This window comes from Gasterosteus aculeatus, chromosome X (assembly GCF_964276395.1).
Source record: "Gasterosteus aculeatus chromosome X, fGasAcu3.hap1.1, whole genome shotgun sequence".
NCBI lineage: Eukaryota > Metazoa > Chordata > Actinopteri > Perciformes > Gasterosteidae > Gasterosteus > Gasterosteus aculeatus.
This window is the reverse complement of record NC_135698.1, coordinates 531,267-555,687: the sequence shown is the minus strand read 5'-3', so window position 1 is coordinate 555,687 and position 24,421 is coordinate 531,267. Positions and strand designations below refer to the sequence as shown.

General features: G+C 46.0%; 1 protein-coding gene across 9 annotated transcripts in view; it reads right to left on the bottom strand.

Annotated features, from left to right (window-relative positions):
* Positions 1–3,889: 3,889 nt before the first annotated feature.
* Positions 3,890–24,421, bottom strand: part of LOC120809651 (cytosolic carboxypeptidase 4) — a 77,068-nt gene continuing 56,536 nt past the window's right edge. For all 9 annotated transcript variants that reach the window (XM_040163620.2, XM_040163621.2, XM_078081957.1 and 6 more), the window contains exons 22-27: positions 19,514–19,643; positions 18,209–18,340; positions 18,032–18,094; positions 17,817–17,930; positions 14,260–14,408; positions 3,890–6,177 (exon numbers count right to left, since the gene is read on the bottom strand). In XM_040163620.2, coding sequence (XP_040019554.2) covers positions 5,952–6,177; positions 14,260–14,408; positions 17,817–17,930; positions 18,032–18,094; positions 18,209–18,340; positions 19,514–19,643 — 814 coding nt within the window. In that variant the 3' untranslated portion in view covers positions 3,890–5,951. The remainder of the gene's footprint in view (positions 6,178–14,259; positions 14,409–17,816; positions 17,931–18,031; positions 18,095–18,208; positions 18,341–19,513; positions 19,644–24,421) is intronic.

The following is a 24,421-nucleotide window of genomic DNA, read 5'->3' as shown; positions in this document are numbered from 1 at the left end:
CCACAAACTCACCCAAATGAATTGTTTCACCTGTGATTTACCTGAGTCCCCAGACCCACTCTCTCCCCAGGATCTCCAGGTACCAGCCTGACTTCTTTCATCCTTTGTACTTCTTTGAGACCCCCACCAGACCGTTGCCCGGCACCCCTCTAACACCACACAAACCCCCATCCAACCTTGATGGTAAATACTCAAAGAAAATGTCATGTGTGTCACTAGTGGACTCAAGAACAGAATTAAAAAGTTCCATTTTTATGGAAATCTCATCATGGAGGCACAGGTGTGCCATGGAAGAAGTGGAAAGAACACGAAAGTCAGACATTCCCACTGAGAGAGCCCGAATAAACCAAACAAAAAGAGAAAAAGATTTTCTAAAATTAAAAGTACATTTCCGAAAAAACATGTGTCTTTTCTTTGTTCTTTTACTGTTTTTCTGATAAACCTCAAGCTGTCATTAAAAACGCTGGATCCCAGCTTTTTAATTATACGGCTTAGTGATTAGGCTGCAGCAATTTCATCTTGCTTATTTAACTGATAAAGGAATTGGAAGGAACACTTCACCCTCCCATGTGCATTCCACATAAACACAGGCATTTCACCGTTTGGACAAGCATCATCTAAACCACCTCCTCCTCTCAAAAGTTCTCTTTTTTTCTAAATATCATTAGTCATCCTCAGTTGCATTAACTGTATTATGCTTTTACAATACATTAAAAACTGTTGGACCTGGTCCCCCTTTAGGACGCAGAGCCGAGGTCCAACCCGATGATTCCTCCACAAAAGAGATACTCGATACAAAATATATATATATATATATATATATATATATATATATAACCTCACTGCTAACCTGCTAACCTCATATATAACCTCAATAAGCTGTGATATGAATTAGCTTCCCAGGCGCCAGACACATTTTATTTGGTGGAAAATAGGACAACAGACAATAGTCCTTTATAAACCAACAGCAGGATTTTAAAGTCACTTCCTTGGACAGGAAGCTGGTGTAAAGACCTGAGAACCGGAGTGATGTGTCCATGTAAATCCCACACTTGCTTTTTTAATGCAAGTCTAGCTGACATTACGGCTACGGCGGGGGAGGGGGGACAATACCGCCGATACAGCCAACGGCGGGGGGGCACTAGCATGACGCTGACATGGTGCTAGCTAGCATTGCACTAATAACAACAGAACCCAACTGCTGACAAGTGGCTAAAACGGCGAGTAAAATGGGTCATGTCTTTAGTTTGCTAGCTAGCCTTTGTGGCTAGTCTTCACTTGCCTGCTTGACCGTTTCATGCACAAACATCTGCGGGCAGTCTACGCCCCACTCTTAAAAATACTGCGGAATTTTCTAGTTATGTCACGGTTTGGGTTTATTTTCTGTCTTATTTTGTAGTTTTCTGCCTCTTGTCTGGGTAACTTCACTTCCTGACTTGTCCTGTCATCCCCTGTGATTGTCTGATTGTTTCCACCTGTGTCCACCTGCACCTCCCTACTGTATTTAAGCCGTGTGTGTCTCTTATCACTTGTCGCGTCATTGTTGATTGTTCTGGATGTTCCTGCCTGCATTTTTGAGTCTTGCCTTCCACGCACCTCCTGATAGAATGACGCGACCACAAAGGGACTCCGCAGACCCGCTGCCAGATTACGGACCTGAATATTTGGACATAAGAAGTCCCTTCTGGCAGCGAAGGACTAACTTTATTTTCGGTCCCAGGAGCTATCAGAGAGCTTTTCTCGAGCTCCAGGACCTCCTAAATCCCAGGAGGATGAGTCCAGGCAAGCGGAAGCAGCGATCTTCCGTTCCCGCTGGGCTGCAGCGATCTCCTGATCCGGTTCCCCGCCACGAACAGTTCCGGCTCGATCGTTTCGTCTATTTAAAAGGATTTCCCTGATCTGGTTCTACTCTGTGCTTAAATACAGCTGCAGGTGAAGGGACATCTAGGATCACACCTGGGACCACACCTGGGACCACACCTGGGATCACACCTGGGACCACACCTGGGACCACACCTGGCACAGCAGCTAGTCAGTGTGTTTACATGATGGTATAATTTGAATCTTTGATTAGTCGGACTATGCTATCTTTCGGGTGCTATTATCCCAATATACATGACAGTGAATAAATCGAATCATTGGCCGAAAGCACGTCATATCCGATACGATAGGTGGCGCTGTTTTTATTACAACTGGTTGTGATACAGCCATTTCCGCTTGACCGCTTCACCACTACCAACAACAACAACATAAACATTACGAGAAAGATGGCGAACGGAGACCAAGGTGAAGCTACATCCCTCTACTATGTGTGCATGATGCTAACAGGAGCACAGCGAATGCGAATGCCGCTATTGGCTGATTTGATAACGGAGAGAAGACGCCGTCGGGATCTCAAGCATGCGCAAAGACGCAAAGTCCAGTTCCTCATCCGATTCACCGTTACATGCAGCAATAGTCGAACTATCAACTGGATCGGATGGAGTCATCCAGGGGTGTTAGTCGGATCGTAGTCGGACCGCACGTAGTCGGACAGAGGTGTTTACATGAAACGGATCATTCGATTTCAGTCCGACTAAGCCAGTTATTGGAATCCATGTAACCACACTGAGTGAAACACAGACCCAAGACACAAACATGCAGCAGGTAAGTCTAATCTTTTATTTCACTTTACACTTAAAAGCTTACAAAACAATGATTTATTTACACCCAATGCCGATTTCAAATGTTTGAATAATTATTTACTCCATTAAACACCACTGTTATTGTTAAAAGAAAAAAAAATGATTTAGATGTATTTACTGCCTGTCGTATTATGACTCAAAATCGGTGATTAATCTCAACATATGAACAAGAGAAAGAAATCAGTCATTGTATCGCCATAATGTATCTGTATTAAAAGATGAACATCAATTGTATGTATTTGCCTTCAGGTGAAGGAGCAACAGACACAACCTGCCCCGATTGACACTTTATCCCCCACAAGGTCTGATATCCATGAGTCCATCAGGGGAGAACCGGTTGATCCTGCTGACTGGCCAACCCTGTCTGACAGTGAGGACTGAATAAGTCAGTAGAGGACCATATCATACCGCAGATTTCACCTTTCCCAACCAACCGTATTTTTACCGACAGTGAAAAGAGAATAAATTATGAGACGCTGGTTGTCAAAAAATACTCTTTACTGCTTCTCAATGAAAAGCTTTAACCTGATCAGCAGTGGACTTAATGGCTGGAAAAACTGCGGCAAAATCCTAAAAGGTCATGAGAATTGTCCAAAACATTTGCAGCAAGATTGTTTATATTTATTGTTTATTGCATTTTTGCACTCATAGCACATCGCTATAGGGCAGCCAATGGCCTAGACCAGGCCCTGCGTGCAGGCAAAGCAAAGATCTTTATTTTTACAAAAATTACCGAATATATAATCCACGTTTCAAAAACAAATATTTTTTCTGGCACTCATGATGGGCCACGCCCATTTCCCTCTATGGACCAGCTGCGACTGGTTCACACCAAACGCGTGTGAATGTTTGCGACAAAGTCCATGCAAATTCAGTCAAACTCGTGAAAAGGTGAAATATTTCAACTTTGGCGACAAAATTGCATGACGTTGCGGCGTGACAGCATATCCGCGTTAAGATGCTCAGCATTGTCACTGGCGTCCCGCAGACAGTCGCTGAATCAGAAAAAATGGAGAATAAATGAATAGTAACGTCAGCGGTGTGTGGGTACCCATAGCTGTATGATGCATCCTCGTACCGATACCGCGACCAGTCCACGAAAGATCTGGCACTTTTAACAAAAAGCGGACAGCCCTATGTGCCTTTTTTATTTTGTACCCAAACATGGCGAGGTTTAGTGGTCTGACGTAAGGACTTGTGAAGAGGTCCAGCTCATTATTATACACTATATGCCTGTTATTATAATCTGTGTACATTGGTATATTGCTATGCTAAGCCCTTAAGAGGGTTAGACAGGCACTCTGGTATTGACTGGGATTAAAGTGCTATTACACTAGTGAATCACTGTAATGAGAAGATGGGGTCAGCCAATTCTGCGGGAATTGTAATGTCTTGGGACATAAAATCCTTATCTGTCTGTTTACAAAGGTGCAGGCGAAAGCTACAAGTTAGCGTCATCAGCAGCAATCCTCGTCCCGGCAGATTGAGATAGCGTCCGTCGTACTGTGTGCTGGAGCCCAGTGACGTTTAGCTGCACGTCGGGCTATTTTGTGATAAGGCCACCGGTATCTGATGGAGCTTTACATGGTCTGCTCATTCGTAGCAATTCTAAAGACGCCTCATTATTCTTGCGTTGGTTGGTGGACAGTTGTCACGTACGCCGAAGTCTCGCTCCGCTGGTTGTCGTAGTATTTTAGGTTCGTAGTACTTTAGGCTGGCAGTACTTGAGGCGTGTAGTACCCTGGCGAAAAGATACTTCCGGTTTGCAGTGGTTACAAATAGCTTTGCATTTATCGACTACTCCGTGTGGTAGAGATTTCAAATGAAAACGTCCATTTCAAAGAACAGCAACTTTCTCCGTTTTCTCAGTGTTGAGACCCCCCCAATGCAAAAACAAAATAATAAACATAATATAAGCATAATAAAACCATTGTTGGTGTCAATGGATTGCTACATTAGGGTGCCCAAATAAAAACCATATATATTTAGTAGTTTTGGTTAAGAATAGAATTGTGTTCCGAACCTGTTAAAAGTTGGGATTGAATATAACAAAACAAACTTATTTTTACTCAGAGAATTTTAGTTCTATTCACATTTTTAATTTTCAACAAAACAAAGTCATTGTTTTTGAGAAGTGATGGAAAAATGAAGTATGACGTATTCTTTAGTTCCTCAAAGCACATTTCATATCTGACCCACAAAACAAACATAAGTATCCCAAGAGCTCCACATTTCAATTATGTTTCACTGCAAATTAAAAATATCTTTTAGAATCCAGACCACAACATATTCAGAGAGCTTTTAAGGGTACACTATACACGTTTCATGCACAAGTTCCTTTCACATACACCATTATAATGTTGCACATTTTGCCGCTGTAGGACACCACGTTGCTACTTCCTGCCTTAGTGACAAACCTCAACACGGCTCACAAGTAGCCAGAACTCATAACACATGATACTCCCAACGAGTGGAGTGAGACGTTCTTCACAGCACCACTTCCCACAGTGATCGCTATGATTGAATAAATGAAGTATGTGGCAAACTGGGTAGTTCATTTGTGAGCTACGGCAGAAGTCCGTTGGCTTATTGTGTGTTTGCTCTTTTCATAAATGGGTTAAATTTAGTCACGTCCGCCTCAGACCGATCCAGCCATTAAGACTATCGTGACATAACACTGCTGACAAAGAGTCATTTAGAGCGAGATCTCCAACCTCGGGACCCCCTGCTTTACTCTGGATGTTTTTTGAATAATAGACTTCAGTGCTTGGTATGAATATGTGAATTGTGATCACACCCAGACGTGTTGCAACACTCAATGCAGACGTTGGGTTCTTGCTTCTGATTGCTGCTATTTCAGGGGAAAATATTTGATACATTGTTCATTATTATTAACTTTTGCTAACATCAATATTCCTTTCGACCTCATCTACTGGCATTAAAACAGGAAGTTAGTGGAAAAGTAGTCGAATGCGCCACGTACTGGATTTAATTGGTTGACTTTGCCGACGGGTGCAGCTCTGCACCTGGCGCTGAGGAGCTGCCTGTAAGACGCATGAAGCGTTGGTTCCAGGTGCACTGGTCCGCACTTAGTATATTAAGTATATTAACTCTGGACGCAACTACTTCTTTTCAGCTTTGGTTTGTGTGCATCATTTACCAGCAAAGCTACAGTTTATTTTCATTCGAATCCACCTGCTGAGCTCTGAAGAAGAAAGCTGAGAAGCTTGTGATCTGTGCGCTGATGCTCAGGACGCAGGACGCCTGTCACATGGCGGGCGGGAACAGGCGGCCCCTCGCGCTCGACTGCAGCGCTCGGCCGACGCCGCCGCTGCGAACTTTTGCTTCCCCGTGTCCGTCGTTGTCCTCCTGTTCATCGGCGGCGGTCGCGTTGGCGTTGACGTCCGAATCCAGATCGGCGCCGTTAGGTGCGGGACAGTCTGCGGAATACTCGATCTGCTCGACGCACGGGGGCTCGTCGTCCTCGAAGCAGCTGCAGGGGGAGAGCAGAGCGATGTTGGCTTCAGTGACGCTCACCGAGCTCCAACAGGCATCCAAGAGGATGAATATTCATTTCATTCGTCTTTCTTTGGTGTCATTTCATTTAAAGTTGTCATACAACACTTACTCATAGACTCACTTCACACATCTTGTTACTCGTGTATTGTGCGTCATGGCGCCCTGTAACTGTCAGACGGGTATTTAGCGCCGAGTTGCTGCTGGTTACAGTGTTCTGACGTTGATGGGGATTTCCCCTCACACATCAATCATCAACACACAAACCTTTGAACTGCTGACTGAGAAATAATCAGTGACGGTCAAACACATCTTCAGTAGTTTATTTAATAAAAGGGGAGAATAAAAATAACCTCTTTTTGTTAGATTCTGAAGCGGTACGTCAATGTATGATTGACAGCTGAAGGCTGAAAACCGAACTACACCAAAAGTGCCTTTAGGGAACTCGGTGTTCATCCTTCACAAACCAAATCTGCCCAGTGGCAGAAGACGGCGTCACAGCAGTCGGACCCCCGAAGCATCGCTAGGGGACACCTGGACACCTGGGACACAGGGCGCTGAGGCTCCTCCCCCTCACAGCGGGCGACCTTGAGCTCGGATACAGTCGCTGGGATTGGCGGCTGACAGAAAGTCAGCTGTAACCCGATTACAGACACACACACACACACACACACACACACACACACTCATGAGAGGCTGAGTGTGGGCGGGACATGTAGAGAGACACTGGGACTGTTTGGACAGAGAGGATGTGACACGCATACTTATCTCCCCCTTGTGTGGCAGAGAGAGAGAGAGAGACGGACGGGAAAGCGATTGTACATCCAGCATACTGATGTGTGTGTGTGTGTGTGTGTGTGTGTGTGTGTGTGTGTGTGTGTTGTGAATGGCAATGAAGCAGCTTGTCTCCAGTGTGAGTCAGTACAGCGAGTGTGTATCGCAGGCTTTGTTTACTCTGATTTATTGGATAGAACTGCTATTTTTCTCATCAGGAAATTCATCCTGTGAGCTGATATTAGACACAAGAGTGTGTTGAAGAGTCGCCGGGAGGACGGAGCGGTTCAATGGAGCAGTTCCCTCTTTGCCAATGAAGCCAGGGACAAATGTGTTTGAGGAACTCTTAGTTGTGAGGTCAGTTTGTCCTCAGTTGCGTGTCATGTTTGAACACTTCCTGCATACACTTTCTGTTTGAAATAAACTTCACAGGAAACGATTTGGTTTGTTATGTAGTAGATTTTTATAGTAAAATATTAAGCAAATATTGACCAAAACTTCAGAGTAATTCCACGGAATATAAGCAGTGAGTGGATGTAAGGGATCATACAGACTTGTGCAGAACACTGGTTGTGTGTAACTCTGGTAATTAATAAAATGTGAAATGTACTGCCAATCGCTTGCTAGCTGTCACACCATAAATATCCGTGTCGGGGAAAGGTCACTTCCTGTTATGGATCACAATCCCACTCGGCGGGGACAGCGAGGGCAACACGAATTGGTAATATCCATGTGATCATTGTGGATACGTCTTATTGTCTTAGAGGGTAATTATTATTGTGACCTTCTTCAGGTCCAAATGGACCAACCTTCCAGTACTGTGGAGACGTGGTAGGACAAGGACACTAAAAACATTTCCAAGGACCTCAAAATGCATTATATACTTTTTTCCATATTTTTCTTTCCTCGTGTGATGAACCGGATGAACTTAAGACTAACCAAATTGTTTTATTTATGGATACAGTCTATAAATGCACCACAGTGTCAGCTGGACTGACTCGTCGTTGTTTTTCTCCGCTCACATTTGGCTCCGTAGGCGAAGAACAAAGAAAACATCAAGTAATGGTTACATGTGCTACGTGAGAACCACAACTAAGTGCGTCAGGATTCCGATGTCCAGTGGAAACACTTCCGTCCCCTGACGTGACTCCGCCCCCTCCTGAGGAAACACTTCCGTCCCCTGACGTGACTCCGCCCCCTCCTGAGAGCAGCGCCACCTGAGAGACGTCAGGCAATCAGTGGGCTAGACAAAGGCTCCCTGAGCCAGTGCTCTCGGTTCTCTTCTAGCTGAGAACAAGCAGACCTTCTGTGTGTGGTGTCTGAGTATCTGTGGGAATAGTAGTCTGGGGTCTCAAACTCACTTCGGGTGCGGGCCAGATGCAGCCCACTTCGACCCAACGCGAGCCTGACCATTACGGTCGCGTGGTGGCGCAGACGGTCCAAACGATACGGCCGTTGGGGGGCGAACGGTACGGTCGACGCTGACTGTCCAAACGGTACGGGGGGGGGGCGCTGACTGTCCAAACGGAACGAGGGGGGCGCTGACTGTATGCCAAAGTCGGTACCCCCCCATGTGCACCCGTAGGCCTGACAGTTTTTCTAAACATACTGTATATACACAGCTAATAATAGATATTGAACAAATAGAATACAAAAGCATGGATGTGTCAGGGACGTCGTTTCAGTTTTTAAAATGAACTCTTTACTCTTATCTGAAGTAAACTTCAAACAAGAAGTTCCTTGATTAGCCTTTAGCAACCACACTACTCTGTTTGGAACAAACTACCATTATTTGGAGCAGGAAAAGGAACTAAAAGTGTGCTGCTTGGCCAGAGGCACTAAGGCGTGATGATGCAGTGGGACCTGCTCAGCGATCAACAGCCTCAGAGTCTCATTACAGCGGACAGCTTTAGCAACAGCATGTGGAATACAACAGAAACACACGTTGTTTCAAGTCCGGTTCAGCAATTGACTATTGGAGCGCTCTAATCGCAGCGCTAAGATCCAGTGGGTTCATTGGGAGAGACAATAGGGGAAGCAACACAGAGGGCCGCGAGAGACAAGAGAGGAAAAAATAAGATAAGAACAGAGACAGACGGACAAGAGGACCAGAAAGTCTGGGTGTTGTGTGCGAGAGAGCACAGGAGGGGAAGACACTGGGGCCTCCACGCCACGTCTCTGCTCAGGCTTACTAAATATCTTTTATATCTCTGGGTCCATTTCTACCAGAAAAAGAAACCGTTCCTCAGCTCGACTGCCAAGAGTTGGTCGGCTAAAAACAGCAGAGAAAGTTGTTGCAGAGGAGACGATGGTGATGTCGGTCCGGAGGTGACGGATAATGATCGAACCCTGTGTGACCTCCGTCAGGTTCTTGCACTTACGAATTTACAATCAAGGGATTGGTCTCAATTGGACGGCTCCCTGTACTGTAATACAGGATACAATTAGTTTACATTTAGAATCATTTTGACCATAAAGTAAAGTATGCTCATGGGTTGGCCATGAACGGCGTCCCTACCTCCACAGTCCAAATATGGTCACCGCCGGTTTCCAAACAAGATAGTGACGGCAAAAGTGTAAGATGTCGATGGCAAGAATGCCAAACTCAAGGCATCAAAACTATCGTCCAAAAACCAATGGTTAACGTCACAACGACTACTTATATGTTATACTTTAACACTTTTACAGTCTGCTGTAGGGCTGCAACTAACTATTATTTTGATAATCGATTAATTGGTCTATTATTTCTTGGATTAATCAATGAATCGGATAAAAAAACAGCATTAAAAAGCTTTGAGTTCCAACCCTTCAATCTAAAACAGAACTGCAAATTCACATTGCAAAAATACTTCAAAAAGTTCAGAGATTTAGAAAGAAAACACAAATCAGAAAGTTTAACAGGATTTGTTTTAACGTCACAACTTGTTCTCTATACTACATACATACATACATACTTCATACAACATACATACATACATTCATACATCAGGACCTGCGCGAAAACTATGAATTTCACCCTCCTGCTCTCCGCACATCCAAAGCAACTCTTCAGCGGACGGAGTGGTGAGTGAACAGAGCGTGAGGTGGATTGTTTAAAAGTGTTTTCTATCTGTTATTTCGTTTATTTTCGGTGTGTTTCTGGTGTGTGTTGTGGTGTGAATGCATGGTGGTGTGTAGGTGTGACTTTCTTTCTTTCTTTCTATGTGAGTTTGTGCGTGTTTGTAGCCGATCGGCGTGCTTCATGTCGGACCTCACGGGGCTGACGCGAAGCACGGCGTGAAGCTTGCGCTGTGCTGGCCGTGGGGAGGTTGGTGGGTCACGGAAGCGTTAAGTCCGCCGCGTGGATGAACCGTGCGGTGGTCATTTTTGTGGATAGCGTGGAGAAGGCGCGCAAGGTGGTGGCGAGCGGCGTGGTGGTCCGCGGGGCGCACGTGCCCGTTCTGCCGCTCGCAGTGCCGCTGTCAGGGTGACGGTAGCGAACGTTCCGCCGTTGAGTGCTGCTCGAGGAGCTGGTTGAACACGGGAAGGTGGTGTCCCTGTTTAAAAAACTATCCTCAGGGTGCAAGTCACCTTTATTGAGGCATGTGGTCTCTCATAGGAGGCAACTCCACATGGTCCTCACCAAACCCCAGGCCCTCAGCCTGGTGATTAAGGTGGGCATCGAGGGGTTTGATTACGCCATGTTCGCCACATCGGACGATGGGAGGTGTTTCCGTTGCGGTGGTAAGGGACACCTGGCGAGGGGTTGCCCGGAGAGGAACCCCTCGTCCGCTCCGCTGGATGTGAGGGCAAGTGTGGGATTGGGTGAGGGCCAGACGGGCAACCAGGTGTGGGATTGGGTGAGGGCCAGCCGGTCGGTCAGGTGGGTGAGGGGGTGACTATGAGGACGGGTGAGGGGGTGAGTGTGGGTTTGGGTGAGAGCCAACCGGTCGGTCAGGTGGGTGAGGGGGTGAGTGTGGGATTGGGTGAGAGCCAGCTGGTCGGTCAGGTGGGTGAGGGGTCTGAGGGGATGAATGTCGGAGTGGATGGGGGGTTGAATGCAGCCCAGCGGGCAGGTGTGTGTGACAGGGTGAAAGAGGGGATGGGGGCACTCGGTAGTGGGGGAGCTGTTCGAGGTGGAACCTTGGACAGTGAGGAAGATATGGAAGAGGGGGGGATGGGCTTTAAGGCCCCCCCTGCCGAAGACGAGGGCCAACAGGGGAGGCTCTTGGGCAAAGAGGGGGGGGCGCAGAGGGGAGGTGGGAGGTGGGGAGTCAGAGTCCTCTTCAGGGTGGGCCTCTAACAACAGCGTCTCCTCAGGGGGGACGGTCACCAGCAGGCACGGGGTGGGGCAGATGAAATCGTTCCTGCTGGCCACCAAGAACCAGAGAGGAGTGGAGCTGGAGGACTACTTCTCCGACTTGGAGAAGTTTGCTCGCTCCGTTCGACACGGCTGCACGAAGAAGGGTGCTGCAGGCTACACCCAGCGGGAGGTCCTCCGACTACGGAAGATCAACCTCAAGATCACCAGGGAAGGAGGAAATGGGGCTGAGTGAGGCGTCCGACCGGCGGAGGAGGATCCTGAGCGGGAAGACGGGCCAATGAAGGAGATGCTGGAGGCCAGATCGACCGATTTACTATAGTGCCTAATTACCGAAATAGTTTTTATGTAAAATAAAGGTTTTCTAAAAATAAAAATAAAAATCTCTCTCCCTCTCACTCGCTCGCACAAAATACAAGACAACATATTGAAAATGAATGGTTCCCAAGAGGCGAGTAAATAAAAACGTGTCTTAGTCCTGCTAACTGCTTTACTGCTGTTATTAGCGAGCTAACGCTAGCTTGATCAGCTGGATGACGAGTAAACAGGAGGCTCGACAACGTGATGCTCCCGTGCAAAGTTACGTTGACTTTGCATATTTTGCCATTGACACACAAAATCGGACTTCGGTTCCTCTCCAACCCCCCCGACGCTCGCACACATTGGCCGGCGTCATGTGCCTCACAACGCTGCTGGATGCTCTTTCCTCTACGTTAACTCGGCGGTGAGCCGGAGCTGTTTCCGCGCACAGCGCCGCAACAGCGCAGTGACGTGATGGTAATAATCGCACGACACGACGAATCGATAATAAAATTCGTTGCCAACGCTTTTAATAATGTCATTTTATGGATTTCATTGATTCGTTGTTGCAGCCCGTGTCCAAGAAACTGTTAGTCAGGTCGTCTCGGGGTCGTCGGGGTCACGGGGTCGTCGTGGCGCAGGGGTTAGAGAAGGTGTGCTGGGAAGCAAAAGGTTGGTGGTTCGATTCCAGGCTGCCCCATGATCCATGTCGAAGTGTCCCTGAGCAAGACACCTGACCCCTAATTGCTCCCCGGGCAAAAATGTGAAAAATCCATGGGTTTAAAGTGTGATGTAAGTCGCTTTGGATAAAAGCGTCTGCTAAATGACCTGTAATGTAATGTAATGTCTCGTGATTTACTGTTTTATTTTGAAAATGAACCTTCTCCGGCAACCGCCCAGATGTTTTCCACCATGTTGTCTGCGTCTCCCTTTGTCCCGTCCCAGTTCGTCTTGTCCCAAGTCATAGAACCAGAGTACAGCAGCATCCATCGTCAAAGCTTCACCGCGCTTTGTTTGATTCCTTTTCTCAGCCTGGTGTTTATGTTCAAGATCCTCCTTTGTTCTGATTTAGTTACGGGGTTTTTCCTCGACGGTGATTTTCATTTCCGCAACATTTTCCTTGGGTAATAAACTTGAACATTGTGTAGTTTGGGTTTGGGTTCAGGGCCATTGTCCGCTCGTGACCTCTGTGGTAGGAACCCGTATCGGAAGGGCTTGTAGCACAGCGATACAGACCGAACATTGGCCTCCAAGCAGTGCTGCACATCCCCCACACACATCACACCTCAGACCCTGTTAGCCCCGTCGTCAGACGGTGCCCAATCGACTGTGACCACAGCGGCGGTGCCCACTCAGCTGTGGTGACATCATTACCTGGCGGGCAGCGGAGACGGCTCGCCGGGGGGCAGCCGGCCGCCTGCAGAGCCATGAAGCGGATGTCGTGCTTTATCGACAAACACATCTGCTCCAGTGGGTAATAACACATTTACTGTTCAACGCGACGCGCCTGTTTGTTTGTGTCACTTGGATCCAATCAGACATTCTGCGTGTTATGTTACGTTTGATATTTCCAATAGGAAGGTATTGTTATTTTCATTGTACTCATTCCAAGTTAAAGAGTATGCGTTTTGTCTTTCACCGTGCAGGACGGGGGGCAGATTTCCATTTAGGTCACAACGGAAGAAAAGACTGAGAGAACAAATGTGGGAATTTGTTTTTTAAGAGAAGACTGAAATGAACAAACGTCGAGGGACCAACGAAAAGAAAGTAAATTAGATGAAATCCCACAATAATAGTGTGTCTTCAGGTGAGCAAAGCCCTCCTCCCCCCTCGGCTGTCACAGCTCAACGGGGAGATTGAGCGGCCGTCTGAAAATCAATGGCAGCCATTCAGCTCCACTTTAGGTCCTCAACAAAATAGTTGTTGACGTGAACTCAAAAAACAAAGCACATGCTAAAAAATAAGGGCAACAACAATATTAATAATACTCAATCAAGAAGGGAAATGACCTAAATGAACACAACGCTCTGACAGAAAAAACAACGGGACATTTATACTCTTGTGATCAATGAGGCTCTCACAGAATTCTGCTCTCGTTGAGACGTTGGATGGAATGTGGACAATTTATCCAATGTCCAATTGTCTTCCCGTCCCCCCGTAATCTTCCCACCATCTACCAGTTCATCAGTTCAACGTTTGCTAATTTTGTGGCTTCTAACCGCAAACGGTTCGGGAGACTTTTATTGTGAAAAACCTCTAGGAAATCACTATGTTGGTGGCTATTCTACAAGCAAGAAGTACATTATGAAGAATTTGTCTAAAAGCCACACGATGTTGCTAACCAATCACGCAGGTTGCATTGAACTGTCCCAGGTGGACGTATGGCGTCTGGTCTGCAGCATCAGAGGAGACGAGTGGGACCGGCCACATGTTAATGCTCCTTCTGATCCAGAGCAGCGTCTCAGGAGGGACGCCTGCAGGAAGGGGGCTGTAGATGTGGCGCTGCTAGCTATTAGCATTGTAAAAACACATTGGCTGGGCTTTTCAGTCTGAACGTGGCTTATTGTTGGTGGGTTCTGATTTGCACCAACCTGAGATCTTGTGTGACGAGTGACGATATTAAAGCCTGTTGGTTCAGTTCTGCGACTAATGGGTCCACTTTGACACAACGGGGACACGTCTTACTTGTGAGACTTGTGGTCCAGGACGTCGTTGTCGATGTGGCCGATGAGTCTTTGGCTGTCGAGCGACTTCACGTCTTTGGTCACGGACAGCAGACTGTGGCAGAACTTCCCGCCCATCTCCTGCAGCTCCTTGGTTCCTGTTTGCAGGCCCTGTGCGCGCACGCACACACACACACACACACATTACCGCAGTTGAAAGGATTTGTTTCACGTTGCCCTACAGTACCAGTCCAAAGTGTGTGTGCGTCTGTAAGTGAACTGTTTCCCACGAGGCTTCTCTGAAACGTGTGTGTTTGTGGGCCTAAGAAGTCTGTTCAATAATTCAGAGAGCCGGTGAGGTTTACATGTGTTCTCTTGTGCGTTTGTATATTAGTGGTTTTACGTTTGATGATCATCTCTCTTTTTTTCAATATGGGCCAGAAAATCTCAATAATGGAAAAGGGATCTTAAGGAGCCGAAGGAGGATTAGATGGGAGCTGACCGTCAGAGGACCTAAAAGAACAAGTCACTTGACCAAAACTATTTAAAAAGATCAATGTTTTGTAAGCAGCATGATATTTTCTGATACGTGGCAGGATTTACATATAATAGATGGTCCTATTTGCGCATGCGTGTGGCGCAGACGCATCAGTATTACTTTGAAACACTTTCATAACGGTTTAAATGTTTCAACAAGGGAAACATAGGAGATGAATATTGTTTTTGTGACAACATGTTTCCTGAAATTTGGTGACTAGATGTTTTCTGTTTTGTAAATGATGCATTAAGCTATGAAATATCTGCGAATTTGCATACAGCGTTGCTGAGCTTCTGCAGGGCTCTGTGTGTGTGTTTGTTGCAGGGCCGTGTGCCTCTAGGAGACGGCACAGTGGTTGTTTCACTCCCCTTTTACATGGATGAAAATGTATTTTGGAAATATTTGATCATTGCATAACTGTTTCACGGGCTTGAGGTCTTCTTGCCTCTGGAGAAGAAGAAAGATGAGGTACAATCGATTGTGCAACCGTGAGTCAGGGCTGAAAATAACCCACAGTCTGCCTGAGCTCCAGTTATAAGATGAGATGTTCCTTTATTAGTCCCACAATGGGGAAAATAATTTAAAAAACAAAGTGCAAAGGCCACAGTAACTAAGTATACCAAGTACTAAATAATTATATGTACCACAGTGGTTTTTGCACATTGATTTAGTGTTCCTTGCAGGTGTTTTCAGTGAATTAATGTCCTGTGGTTCACTGCGGCACGTTGGTTGTGCAGCCTGACAGCAGCAGGAAGGAAGGACCTGCGGTTCCTTTCCTTCACACACCAGAGGGTGAATCAGCCGCTGGCTGAAGGAGCTGCACAGAGCTTCCAGGGCGTCCGCCATGGGGGGGTTTCTCATCGGGGATGATAGCTTAGTCATCACCCTCCTGTCTCCCGCCAGTCCCACCGTGTCCAGCGGACACCCGAGCTCCCGGCTGGCCTTGATGAGCTTGTTGAGTCTCTTCCCGACGGCCGCTGATATGCTGCTGCCCCAGCAGACCACTCCATAAAAAATGACAGATGCCACGACAGAGACCAAGAAGGTCTTTGCACTCCAAAGGACCTCAGTCTCCTCAGCAGATAGTCTGCTCTGACCCTTCTTGTAGAGTGCACGGATGTGATCTGTCCAGTCCAGGTTATTGTTCAAGTGAACATGCAGGTACTTAGAAGATCTCACTCTCAATGTCTGTTCCCTGGATGTTCACTGCTACTGGAGGAGAGCGTTTACCCTGCGGTACTCTGACTCCGCCACCAGCTCCTTGGTTTTGCTAGTTTATCTGGAGACGGTTCCGCTGAAACCATCCTAAGAAGTCTTGCTAAAGTCTCTGTACTCCCAGTCATCACCGGCCGAAATGAGACCGACGATTGCAGAGTCACAGAGAACTTCAGTAGGTGGCAGTTGGCAGAGTTGAATTAAAAGTCAGAGGTGTATATGGTGAAGAGGAAGGGAGCTAGGACAGTTCTTCGTGGGGCCCCCGTGCTGCAGAACACCAGGTCCGCTCTCTGATGACATCTGGACCGCTGAGAGTCTTTACGCCGCAAACTAAAGACACACCTCTTCAGACTCTACCTCGACTAAAACACTAACGGATTGTAGCACTTCCATTATACTTATAACGGCTCTTATCTATAGCAAGTTGTAAATCAGCGTATTTAATGAAACTTTCTTGTTTCTAGTTTGTGTCCTTATGGTTTAATGCACTTATTGTAAGTCGCTTTGGATAAAAGCGTCAGCTAAATGACATGTGATGTGATGTACTGTGGACGGTTGGTGAGATACTCCTGGATCCGAGTGAGATGGTGGTCCACTCCGGACTGCTCCAGCTTGTCCTTCACAAGTAGAGGCTGGATGGTGATGGTGGTTCCAGCCCGCTCCAGGTGAGAGAGGCCTCTGTGTTGCAGGTAGATCATGCACCCCGATGCTGGATTGGTATGCTTGGTAACTGTAGATGGACAAGGACCAGCCTCTCTAGTGTCTTCATCAGGTGGGATGTTAACGCCGCCGGCCTGAAGCGGTTTAAGTTCTTGGGTCGTGGGGTCTTTTGTACCATGCAGGACGTTCTCCACAGCCGTGGAACTCTTTCCAGCTTCAAGCTCAGGGTGAAGACGTGCTCCACTATCCCGCAAAGCTGGTCTGCAGGACCTGAGGAGCCTTGAGCTGATGCCGTCTGGACCTGTGGGCTTCCTCAGTTCTGTTCTCACCTGGTAGGTTGTGAAGGAGAGGTTGGCGGGTGGGGGCGATGAGCTGTAGGGTGTGCTGATCGTGCACTGCAGTGTATGGGGAGTGTGGAGGGAAACCAGGTGCTGTGGGTAATCAAATGTGTTGAAGAATAAGGTCATTCTGGTCCCCCGTGGGCTGCTGGTTGGGCCCCTTGTATCCAGGCGTCGCCTTGAGGCCCTTCCAGACCCTGCTGATGTTTCCCACATCAGACAGGCTGTAGATGAAACGCAGATCCATGTCGCCCCTTGTCCCTCATAACTGTGAGCACAGTGCTTTGGCGCTCACACCATAAGGTGCTGAAGCCTCGTGCTAGCTCTGGTATTATGTGCTCTACAAATAAAGGTTTGAACTGGGGACTTGATTCTACCGAGACACAGGAGTCCGTTTGATGGGGTGACGCAGACAAAGACACATTGATGTTTCACGTTTGGTTTGTGATCTCTTGGCTGAGCTGCTAAATAAATGTACAGTTTACCTGATAAACTGTGTTGAAAATAAAGTGTATCTAACAGCAACTCTTGTCTTTTCCTCAAAGTCCGGCAACACACCGGAATTTTTGCTTGTTAAATGAAATAAAGTCTTCTTAAAATAAACCTCCCTCTTCACAGGAAACATCTTAGTTGGTTTTAGTCAACAAAACTACTTGTTTACTAAAGATGTCTTTGGGTTTATAAAAGACACAGAAGTGAGTTACCTGACAATTAAATCAACGCTAACTCGTCTTGAACGGGATAATAGAATTTCATTTGGTTTTGCTCTAACTTTGACGTGGACTCGAGAACAAACAACCCGACACACCCGCATGTGCATGCACACACCTTGTAGATGCCCTGGTCGCAGCCGTTGTGGGTGCTCTCCATGGTGTAACTCCTCAGCACCCCCATTTCCCTCCAGACCACCACCCGGGCCGTGGCAGACCGGGACTTCTCCACCTGTTCAAGGAAGGATCTGTTTTTCACGTCACATCATTTGATATCAATAATATATCGCTTTAAAATGTTTATTTTCTCATTGTTCCGATTTCTTTTATTACCAAATAGTTGCAGCTGTTGAAAGAAAAGGCCGGTGCGAGACGGTCCAAGGTCTTTGGAATGGTCTACGAAGGAAGCAGAGGACAAAGACAGTTTTCTGTTGGTCGCTGGGCCGTGGAGAAAGGACCACGGAACCCCCCATGGCCCCCCATGGCCTGCTGTGTGTGTGTGTGTCTCACCCTATAGCCAGGGTCCTCTTTCAATCCCACGGTGTTAACGGCAGAGCCAGACTGCCACAGAGTCTCCTTAACGCTGCAACCATACAGGAAGACGTTCTTCTTCCTGGAGTGGCCATGGTAGTCACAGAACACCTGCAGGAGGAACACGTCTCTGCATTACGCGTCCGCCCGACTTATTGAAGCATCTGGAAACGCGTGATGAGCTTTTCCTGCGTCTGATGGTCTGTCGGGAATATTTGTCTGGAGTAATTCTTGGTTGGTCTGTGATGCAGAGCTTCATTATTTAATAATGCTTAATGGCTGCTTATGTAACTAAACTCCTGGGTGCTTTTGCTTTCATTCTCATAGCATTGCGGATTTGGTTCTTTTGTAGTTAAGATAATATATTCAATAATTGAATTATTATTATTATTAGTAGTAGTAGTTAGTAGTAACCATAGTTCAGGAGGTAAATGTACAGAAACCAGAGTATGCACAAGTAGCACAGCAGCCTGTGCACAAGTCCATCCATCCTTCCAACATCATTGCTTTAAATCAGAACAGGTAAATAAGGTCAATTCATTACAGGTCTTTCTTATTAAAGCCTCATTACGCTCGTACCATGTCAGCTGTGTCAAGCTGGATAATCAGCTGCAGCTACTGCGGGAGAAAATTAAACCCTCATTCATTTTGCTGTTTTGTAGTCTCATTGATTTGAAAATGTTCTCCAAATTTAGAAACACTGCAGCTGGAATCTAATTCATTTTGTGAATTAAAAATGAATGAAAACATTTCGAAAAAAGCAAAGACTGAATTTCTGGAGCAACAAAAAAACCTCCCTGACATCACAAACCTTTGGCTGGAAACTAAGTTTGCATTCAGCAGAGTTGCATCAACATTGCGTTGCTGCCATCAGAAAGATACCTGATGAAGTGGACGCCATCTGTTGTCGTTGCCACACTGCTGTTGGTGTCTGATCGCATTGGGCCGTGATGACGGACACACTCATATGGTGAGAATGCACCACCCACACGCTGCAGCAGCAGGTCATGGACACGACGCGCTGTGTTCGCTGTCGGCCTTCAGAGGTGTTTGTCAGTGTGCTGCTGAATGTGGCTCCACGCTGAGCTCATCGCCATGGCGTCGCCTACACTCACTATATTAAATGATTTTACCACCACGGCTGTGACTTTACATCACAAGTAGCGTCTCAAACGGAGCTGGAACCGAACTTCAAAGCTAAACGAGGGGAGAGCGCAACACGCCACAACAGCCAGAGACGGCGAGCCGGCATGTGGACGGGACAGAAGAGCCTGTGTATCTCACCAGTGGCGTCCGTCCTATACTGTTGAGGTAGTAGAGCAACCCTTTAGTGTGGTAGATGGTCGGACAGAGGACGGGGTCGGGTTTAGACCACTGACGATTCAGATCCTCGCTGCTCAGATCACAACGATTCCTGGAGAGACACAGAGGACAGAGAGGACATTTGGACTGAGTGCAGCAGCCATGATGTTGGTTAAATTACTACTTGGTGTGTTTCCTCAACCTTTCAGGCTAAAGTGATAGTGACCATGAAAGTGAATGGAAGATATTAATAACCAAACCTACTCTGCTTGTACAGGCAGTACTATTCGGTTACATTGGACACACAATCCAGACGCACCAATAGGAGCTCAATCATTCATAATTATACTAAAACATCTCATGGTAGAAGTCAGTTAGTCACAACTAGGGGTGTAACGATTCATCCGATGAATCGATTTATATTCCTGCGATCCAACTGAATCGGCATTCCGGACGACATATATCGATTACAAATCGATTGAGATGGTACATAATCGATTGTATCGATACTTGGAAACTGCACATTGGATTTAAGCACAAAAGCGGTGTGGATGCGTGTTTGTTTGTTAGTTTTTAGCACTTTAGACACGTTAAACGTTACTGGATTCAGTCTGCCTGTCTGTGACGTCATCAGTTCGCAGCAGCAGCCGCGCGAAACTCAGAACAACAACAACAAAACACAGCGTGGAGGAGACGACTGCGAGCGAGACATTTACAAACCAACGTATCGATCCAGTGGAAACATTTTGGCTTTTGCAAACACGGAGGTGTTCTAAATAAGTCGCTCGCTGTTTGTAGAATATGTAGAAGCCAAATATAAAACCACGGAAACACGAGGAATCTTTCCGGCCGTCTACTAAGGCGCCGTGGGATTAAACAACGCCGACAGTCAGGACCTCGAGCAGCGTCACCGCTGCAGCAGCAGCAGGTAACTCAGCTCTGCAGACACCTCAGGCCTCCAGCACCAAACTCATCACAGTAACAAGTTTATCTGTAAAGACGTGCGACCCTACGATGTGGTTGAACAACGGGGTTCTGTGAATTGATCCAAACATTGTGTAATTATTGTGTAATGTTTACATTTAAAATGGCACTTGATTCAAATAAAAGGTTAATATTTGCCATCAATTGTTGTTTGCTTGTTTATAATATCCATAATTAATTTAAACCTGATTTCCTTACAAGAAACAACAGGGATCTCAGAAACTTTGCCTGCACTGTCCAGTAAAGTTACTGAATCGATTTCAAGTCACTGAATCAAATCGAATCATTCTAAATGAACCCAGATCGTCCATGAATCCAATCGGCAACCATGAATCGTGATTCGAATCGAATCGTTGTTAAAATGAATGGTTACACCCCTAGTCACAACCCAGATGAGCTAGGAGTGGGTAAGTGAAAGGACCGCCCGACACAGTTAACATGTAGCTATTATGAAGGTGTCATTTCCAGTGATAGTACAGCTCAGTAGTAGTAAAGGTTGTGTAAACACGATGCATCGGCCTGTGAGACCAGTCAGTGTCATCAGGAGCATGAAAGATAAACCTCTGTTAGTGTACAGGAGGTACAGCACGGTGGCACTGCTCTTTAATCATCTGATAGTGATATCTTCTTTTTTAATTACACATCCACAGCACACATGAAATGCACAAAGAACAATCAAATCAACATTTCAGGATATTTAGTGAGTCGTCTATATCTTATGATATTTTGTAATACTGTATATATATAATGTAACTTCTTAGTGTGGCCCAGTTTATTTCAGGTTAGAGTGACGTCAATACCAAGAGCTTACAAGCAAACAGTTTTTCGAACGTTGCAGCATGAAAACATGTAGAGGGAGGAACCTGTAATAGGCCTCTGGTGAGAACGGTCATACGTGCAGTGGCAGATTTGTAGACATTACAATAGTTTTTTTTAGTCTTCAATTGCAGCCCAAGTTTCATTGGGAATTTCCCTCACTGGTTTACTTAACCCCCATGCAGCCTTATAGTCCAATTAGGGGGGTGTATGAAGGCCTTAGGCTCGCTCATGAGCCGGTCCTGTGCAGAATCGATCACCAGAATTCACCATGGAAACCACATCGATTTGTGTCTAACTTCATCCCTGTAGAGCATCACAGATTGACACCCAGGGCCAGCCGCCCTGTTCCACGAGTCTGCTGCTGAAAGGGCTGAGATGGTCAACAAAACGCCAGTGGGGGGAGCACAGTTTGATTCACCTTTCTTAATAGGATCCCGGTGCAAGATCCCCCCGTGTTCCACTACAGCGCCAGTGACAGTAAGTAAGTGTGTGTGTGTGTGTGTGTGTGTGCGGCTCTGTTTTAACCGGCTTGTGGGGACTTTGATTACAAAGTCACGCTGAACGCACCTTTTTCTGTGGGACCAAATGGGGACAACTACGTTAAATTACTACATTATGGGGTGAAGCGTTGCATCGGTTTAGGTTAAGTCTTGAGGAAATGAATGTAAGTCAATGTAAGGTCCCCGAACGTCAGGACAACACTGACGTGTGTGTGTGTGTGTGTCCCTCGCATGTGAAACAGCATTCTGTTTGCATTTAACTTGTGTGTCTCTGAGGACGGAGGTTTGTGTTCCATCGCAGCTCGATGTCATGTGAGCACACTTCAGCTTCTAAATAGCAAACACAGAACAAAACCAGAATAGATGTTTTAACGGTGCTACGGTCCTTTCAAAACATTGTGTAACTAATGTGTAAGTGTTTTTTTGGGGGGGGGGGTTGTTTTGGTTGATTCATTATAAATGATTGCCATGACAACGGTTTTTCTTTCATGGTGTTTTGAACAAAGCATTTCTAAAAATCCCAAATCCCCGGGCACGGACACAGAGGAACACGGAGATCCAACGCGGTAAACTCTTTGTAAACTGTTATTTTCCACAACATTTGCTCCTCTCTAAACGACACTGCAGCTGGCTGCCCTCAGGCGCCGGTGTGTGTGTGTGTGTGTGTGTGTGTGTGTGTGTGTGTGTGTGTGTGTGTGTGTGTGTGTGTGTGTGTGTGTGTGTGTGTACAAAAATAAATGGCAACGGGAATGATTATATTTTATTCTGTAAGCTTTTCACACACTTAATAATTTGCCATTTAACCAAAAACAGCTAAATCCTTGTAAATCATGTGTTATATTGGGTTCATAAGTTCAAGAGGAACTGAGAAATGAGTTGTTCATTGGTTTGGAAATATGAATACAGTTAACACGCTGCAATAAGTCCATAGAACCGTTTAGGTAGAGCGTCGTTTCTACCTTTTGATCGGTTCGGTTAAAACAAACATCCGAATCAAGACGCCCTTCATATGACGTCTTGGTTCGAAGGCGAACAAGCACAGGAACTTCTGAGGTGATTTGTGACATTGGCATGAGCCTTATCACTGATGAGGCCTTTCTCCTAATGAAAGAACGCATGTGTGCTGTGGTGACACCAAGTGTGTTCCTAAATGGACCCGAGGCTTCGTACCGTAAGTCCACAAAATAATGAGTGATCTGCCCACTGCCGCCGTCAATGGTCCGAACCGAATGAATCCATCAACATTAACAGAGTGGCGGCGCTCCGTGTGTGTTAACTATCGCTGTAGGACGCCAGGAAAAACAGTTAGTTGGGATTTCATTTCAATAAACGGAAATAAGATATGCCAAAATAACAACTGACTGCAAAAGTACTAAGTCGCTATTTGTATTTTGTTATTTTTCTGCGGAAGATGAACTTTAAGAGGTTTTTCTTATTTTTTATTGGAGCCTGGATTGGTCATTGCTCCAGTAACACTCAAAATAATGTAATCTAGATGTGAATACGGCAGCGTTGTTTGTACACAAACAATTATATATTATATAATTATATTATAAGCACAGCTTTGCCCGACCACGACCTATATGAGGTATGCTGGCCTGGAAACGTCCATTTACCTCTTTGTCATATGATCATTGGAGCAGCAATGCAGTTACATAGCGAGGCTCCAAAGACTTACAGAGAAGTGACCATAGAGTCAACTGATCCAGAGTCTGCACAGTCACACACATTTTATTATAGACCGCTAAGCCAGACGGATACATTTCTGTTTCCTCCTTGATGAGTGATCTCTAGAACTTATAAAAAATATTTCATCTTCATTTTGCCAAAAAAACAACCAAATATATATTTCATCTTGAAGACATATATGTTATTAACACTAGTAGAGGCTCTTCAGTTTACCGTGTAGGAGTATACAGATGATTGATGGCCCCTTGATGAAATATCACAGCTGGTTTTATTATTCAGACAACAGATGAAATGAAATGTGAAATGTGAGTTGTCTTGCAGTGACAAGCTCACAGAGGACGATGACCAACTATCCAGTTCCCCTCAGCTTTAAAGGGCCTTTCAGGGAAATCAGTCCTACTCAGAGGGAATTTGGTACTTTTGGTTTGCTCAATTTGCTCTGGTTTGGTGTCACAGTGCACAAATGAAAGCAGAGAGATTGATTTGTGTCCTATTCTACTTTTGCCCAAATGGACCACACCAGGTTTTGATTGAAACCTAAAACTATATGTTACATGTGAAAGTGCAGCTGTGGGCTGCTGAGCAGAGAGCGCATCAAGCTCTCTTCCTGCAGGCCGCAGACACAACCGGTTGGTGAACATTTAGCAGCTAAACAGATATATAGTCCCTCAGGAGTAAGTGGACACCAGACATGGGACTACAAAACCCTACATTCATCCCACCATCCAAATGCACGACTATTATTCTGTGTCAGCTTTATAATTAGATGGTGTTTCAGCTTTCTGCCTCGAGTGGAAAAGACATTGGATTCTTTTGCCATATTTCACACAGCAAGACGAGCACAGGACACTAAAGTACATGAATGTGGCCTTCAAGACATGACCGAAGCAAACGTATC